The sequence below is a fragment of the Engraulis encrasicolus genome, chromosome 7, assembly GCF_034702125.1.
Source record: "Engraulis encrasicolus isolate BLACKSEA-1 chromosome 7, IST_EnEncr_1.0, whole genome shotgun sequence".
In the NCBI taxonomy this organism is placed as follows: domain Eukaryota; kingdom Metazoa; phylum Chordata; class Actinopteri; order Clupeiformes; family Engraulidae; genus Engraulis; species Engraulis encrasicolus.
Genome location: NC_085863.1, coordinates 37,045,458 through 37,051,381, shown reverse-complemented (window position 1 = coordinate 37,051,381; position 5,924 = coordinate 37,045,458). Strand labels below are relative to the sequence as shown.

The 5,924-nt window shown below is 50.1% G+C and overlaps 1 protein-coding gene across 1 annotated transcript in view; it reads right to left on the bottom strand.

Annotated features, from left to right (window-relative positions):
- Nucleotides 1-4,926, bottom strand: part of frem2a (FRAS1 related extracellular matrix 2a) — a 71,429-nt gene extending 66,503 nt beyond the window's left edge. The window contains exon 1 of the mRNA XM_063202507.1: nucleotides 1-4,926. This exon is cut by the window's left edge and continues 58 nt beyond it. Within this exon, the coding sequence (XP_063058577.1) occupies nucleotides 1-4,926 (4,926 nt within the window).
- Between the last annotated feature and the right edge of the window lie 998 nt (nucleotides 4,927-5,924).

Genomic DNA, 5,924 nt, shown 5'->3' with positions numbered 1-5,924 from the left:
CTCTGGTTGGCTGGTCACGGTGAAGGTCAGGGCGGCCGCTGGGCTGTCCGTGTCCTCCGCCTTCAGGGTCTTGCTGGTGATGGGGAAGCCCAAGTGACCCGTGGGCAGCGTCTTCAAAGTAGTGGCACCCTTGTTCAGAATGATCTGGGGGACACCATTGTCTACTGACACAATGGTGATCTTCATGGTCTGGGGCTTGCGTGTCTCGAACACAGTGTCGGGGAAGACAAAGAAGTCTGGATGAGTGCCGTCTGTGACCGTGAAGGAGAAGCTGTCCTCAGCGGAGTCGGTGCCGTCGTGCTTGTAGGTGATCATGTTCTCGTTCAGGTCCTGTTTGGTGAAGGAGGTGATGGGCTTGCTGTTGTTGAACAGCAGCTTGCCGTGCACCGGTAGTTGCGTGATGGTGAACTTCAGGAGTTTCTCCGGCGTGTCCTGATCCTCCACCGTCAACTCGAAGGGCGTGATGAGCTTGCTCTGGCCCTCCGTTGCGAACAAATCGTGGACGGTCAGCACCGGCTTCTTGTTGTCCACGTCCACGATGGACACGCGGAACGTGCGGAAAACGGGGTTGTAGCCGTCCGTGACCTCGAACTCGAAGCTGTCCATCTTCACCTCGTCCTCGGATGTGTGGATGTAGTACACCTTGCTCCCGGCCAGCTGCAGCTGTGTGAAGGAGGCGATGGGGATGCCGGGAGTGTCGGTGCACTCCAGGTGGCCCCTGACTGGGGCTCTGGTGATGGTGAAGACCAGGTTCTCGTCCGGGCTGTTGAGGTCGCTGGTGCTGAGCAGGTCGGTAGTGAGTGTCACGCGGCCGCCTTCTTTCAGCGACACGCCTTTGCTGATCACGTCGGGGAAGACCATGTCGATGCTGCCGACAGAGATGTAGAAGTAGCGGTCGATGAGTTCATTGCTGCCATCTGTCACGTCAAACTTGAGGAGGTCGCGGACGCCTTCTTGTCCGTTGTGGCTGTACAAAATGGAGCCCTGGTCCAGCTCGGCCTGTGTGAAGTTCATGCCGATGGTGATGTTCTCGAGAGCTCCCTGTGGCGTTGCCCTCTGCAGGAGTCCTTGACTCGGACCGTACCGCACAATGAAAGTGAGCAGGCTGTCCTCCGAGTCTAGATCAGTGGCCTTCAACAGTTTGTCAGAAATCTCCTTGGTCTCTCCCACCTCCACCTCTAGTCCATCATTGATCATCAGTCTGGGTGTCTCATCATCCACCGGTATGATCACAACGTTCACGGTGCCCTCCACCTTGTGCTTGCCGTCTGTGAGGATGACACCGAAGCTGTCCTCTGTGGTCTCAGAGTCGTCATGCTCATAGATGATGCTAGAGGCCTCCTTGATCTGCTCGACCGTGAAGTTTGTGACTGGGATGGAGCCGGTGGCCAGCTGGTTTAGGATGGCACCGTGCTTGGGAGGTTTGGAGATGATGAAAGTCAGGTCTTCGACGGGAATGTCCGCGTCGGCTCCGTTCAGGACGGGCGTGTCGATGACAATGTTCATGCCCTCCATGACGATGAACTCGCGGGCGAATATTTCAGGCTCCTCGTCGTTGGTTGGGATGATGATGATGGGGAAGAAGTGCTTCTCTGAGAAATTAGTGCCATCCGAGCATCTGAAAGTGAACTGGTCCTCTACGGGCTCCACTGTTTTGTGAATGCTTTGCACATAGTAGATGTGACCGTCCATAACATCTTTCATGGTGAAAGCGCTGACAGCAGTGCCTGATCTGGACTTCTCAGAGCCTGGTGCAGGGGAAATGTTCTCAATGTAACCTGAGGTAGGCTGTACAATGATTGTACACAGGACATCACCAATAGGTGTGTCTGGGTCTTCAGCGGCAATGTAGTCAACACCGATGTTGGTTTTACCACCCTCCAGGACACTGAACTCTTCTCCAACATGGATCTCAGGGGGATGGCTGTCTACTGGGAGGATTGTGACAAAAATTCGCACTCCATTGATTCTGTTGCCACCGACGGTCCACTCCTCTGATAAGTCAGAGAGTGTCAGATTGAACTCGTCCAGCCTAGTGTTCATGCCAATCTCCCCACTAGTGTGGGCGTAGACAACGTGCCCATTGATGATGTCGGCCTGAGTGAATTTCTTGGAGGGCTCGCCCTTCACCATGATCTCACCGTGAGTTGGCGGGTCGTCCACGATGAAGGTCAACATGAGGTCGTCGGTGTCGTCATCCTCGCCCTGGATGACGGCAGACGTGATCTCCGCGGCGCCATTCTCCAGCACCTCCATGGTGGAGCCGATGGTCCCAGCCTGGATGCTGAGTTTGGGTGTCTCGTCGTCGATGAGTTTCACCGCAACCTTCACATTGACGGGGACAGTGTGGATGCCGTCCGTGACTTCCATCTGAAAAGCATCGGTGGTGATCTCGTCGCCATTGTGCACGTACGACAGCAGGCCGCCGTAGATGTCTGCTATTTTCAAAGTGTCACCTTTGCTCAAGTCATTTTGGTTGAGCTGCAGGTTCCCATGCTGAGGGAGAACGTTTAAAGTGAAAGTGAGGTCTCCGTTGTCAGTGTCAAGGTCGGAGGCATCGAGCTCAGCATTTTTGATGAGGTGAGTTCCGTGTTCATGCACGGTGAATCCGGTGTTCACAACTTCTGGGGGCTTGTTGTTCACTGGTTTCACGTGGATGGTGAAGACTCCTGGCACAGTATTCCCAGCTGTGTCTTCAACTGTGTAACGGAACTGCACCACATGGGGTATGATTCCAAGTTCTATGTCTGGGGGGCTGTAGGAAATCTTGTGATGGTTGACTTGAGCTTGTGTGAAGTCCTGCACCTCTGTGTCTGGGCTGTCTGTCAACACAATGGACCCAAACACAATCGGGTTGTTCTCATCTGTGTCTGTAGGTGGCTGGACGACTGTGTACTTGAGGTCACGGTCCTCTGAATCGATATCTGTGTAGCGCAGCACGTTCTTGTTCAGATTTGTGAGCTGGTATTCGTGCACAGTCATCTGCAAGCTGGTTCCTGGGAACAGCACAGGTGGGATGTCATCGATGGGCAGGACTTTGATGACAAATGTGTTTTCTCCAGACTGATTGGGTGGGTCATTGTCATCCTCTACTTTAAACACAAACTGGTCAGTGATTGTGTCAGTGATGTGGGGGCCTGTGTGGCGATAATACACCTTTCCGTCAGTAATGTCTTTCTGCAGCCACTCAGACACCACTTTCTCGTAGACCTCGTCATTAGCGTTAAACTTCCACGACGTGGGATCTTCCGGGGCCTCGGACTGTCTAAGCAGCACCTCACCAATAGTGGAGAATGGGGACTGAATGGTGAACTTAATGGTCGAATCCTCAGAGTCTACATCAGCTGCGCTAAGCATTAGGGGGGAAATCTGCATCATCTGCTGCTTGAACAGCACCAGTCCTGTGTTAGCATTGACTATGGGTGCTTCATCGTCCATAGGGACAATGGTGATGGGGAACAGGAACTCAACTTCATGTTTGTCATCTGTCATTTTGAATATTATGTTGTCGCTGTATGTGTCACTACCATCATGCTGGTACACAACCACTCCAGCGTCTAACTCAGCAGGAGTGAAATGCTTTCTACGAGAGCCAAGGACTGAGAGCTCACCATGGCGGAGGCCATCAATGACAGTTAATTTAACACTGTCCAAGTTGTCCTCATCACTGATTTCTAAGTTGTGTGATGTGAGCAGTGACCTGGACTGACCCTCGTACAAAAGCTGGCCTGTGTTTTTGGTGACAACTGGGGCAAAGGTGTTCATGGGTTTCACAACAATCATAAAGGCAAAGGGGTCTGAAATGCCACCGTCAGTGTCCAGTACCTCGAATTCAATCTGAAAGATTCTCTCAGTGTCAGAGTCAAGGGCAGGTGGCTTATAGGCAATTTTCAAGTCGAAAAGGTCCCTCTGGTAAAAAGCAGTGATTGGCAAATTCCTATCATCTGTGCTCACAATGTAACCTTCCTCAATGGAGAGGGGAGAAGTGATATTGAAAATGAGTTCTTCTGGCATTGATTCTATATCATCTGCTGAAAGCATGTCAGGCGTGATAGCGGTCATGACAAACTGGTCAACTTCCATCATCATCATGGAAACAAAGCTGGGCTTGGGCGGCGTATTTTCCTTGCCCTCTTGTATACGCACCAGAACGTGGAAAAACTCCTGCTTCAGCAGATTTCCCTCCTTATTGTACAGTTCAACTACCATGGGCACATAGTCTTTGTTGGGCGACTTGTTACTAAACGTATGCTGGTAGCGAATGCCTGACTTTAAGAACTCATCACAGTCCATCATTTTGCCCAGTTTGTCCTCATCGTCTAGAAGTTGGCCGTATCTGGGAAGCGCACTGCTGCTGGCAAGTGAAGTGACCTCGCATTGTTCATTTTCTCTATCATAAGTAAAGCCCAATATTTTGCTGTCAACGGGATTACTAACACCGTTAAAGCTATCAACGTTGAGCGGCATGTTTTTGGTAATGACCTCCAACTGCGTAAACACCACCTCCACCTCCATCATAAATGGTATGATGACCGTGTCACTCTGCGTGTCATACCTGAGTTGCAGTCTCACTCTGTCTGTCACAGGACTCCGGGAGCCGTAATGAAAGTACTTGACGTCGTTAGGACCAAATTCACAGGGAAACTTCTTTGGAGAGAGGTGCCCGGGTCTTTGGGAGAGCGGATCATTGTCCAGGACTGTGATGGTGCATTTGTCCCCCGGCTGAACGTCAACAACCAAATCATTTATGGGGTCAACGAAGACTGATCTTCCAAAAGGCACACGAATTCCGTTGTTAGCCACGAGAATAGCATCCTCCGACAGTTCAGATCTTAATGCGTATGATAATCCAAAGCTGTCTTGTCCGTCAACCGACAGGCTACATGTCACAGAAATGACTACGACTAAAAGTCTGTAAAATGCCATGATTAATGTGTCCGTTTTGTCTCCAACCCGCAGATCGGGGAGAGCTCGTTGACACCACCGACTTTACAATCCGAGAGATCTGGAGCAGAGAGTGAAGTTGCTGAGTCCCATGCATGCACCGGGATGCTGAAGAGGCTTTCGCGCTCATCTGGCCGCGCGCACCGAGTTTTAACTTCTGGCACTTCAGAACCTGTAGTAAAGAGAACACGCCCACTCCCGCACCCCATTGGACGAAATTACAATGGAATGCGTTCTTCTGGTTTTAATTGCAGGTGGGCATTGACATTTATTACTGACGAGAATAGGACAAAAGCATTTTGCTTGTAAATGAATGGATTTTTACAGCACAGTTTCCCAAAACATTAAGGTAAATGACTACCTTCATTTGTGCATAATTAGTCATCCAACCAAATGAAATATTTTCTCCAAAACTGTGTGCTATAGAAATAGGAGCTTAACATCTTTGGTGAGTGACTGCTTGAATAAGGCAAACGGGAACTGGATATTTCATTATTATCACCCCAAACACATTGGAATAAGCAGCTGCGTGAAGGCCGTTTGGCTCCCTCTGGTGTCAAACCATGAAAAGGTGGAAATGAAATAAACTGAAATCTGAATGTGAAATATAACTGCAACTGAACCAACTGGGGAGTCAGAAAAGTGTACATTTGAGGTGTACATGAGGTATACATTTGAGGTGTACATGATTGGCCTCTAACACAGGGCACATAACATGATGGAATAATATGAGAGTCTATCTGTTTCTAAAAATCAGTGGCTGTCTTCTTCATTCGTCATTCAGAAGACATAAACCATTATTGTCAGATGTAGTACTTAGAGGACAATGGCAGAGACAGAACAAGAAGAGAAGGTTTGTGGGGTGCGGGTGTGGATTTGAGTTGAGTGGCGGGTTTCTTGTTTGATCTCCCTACCCTGTTATTTCCACAGGCTAGTTTCCAGCTGTCGACTCTTTCACCAGTCCAGGCTCTGTGGCTGAC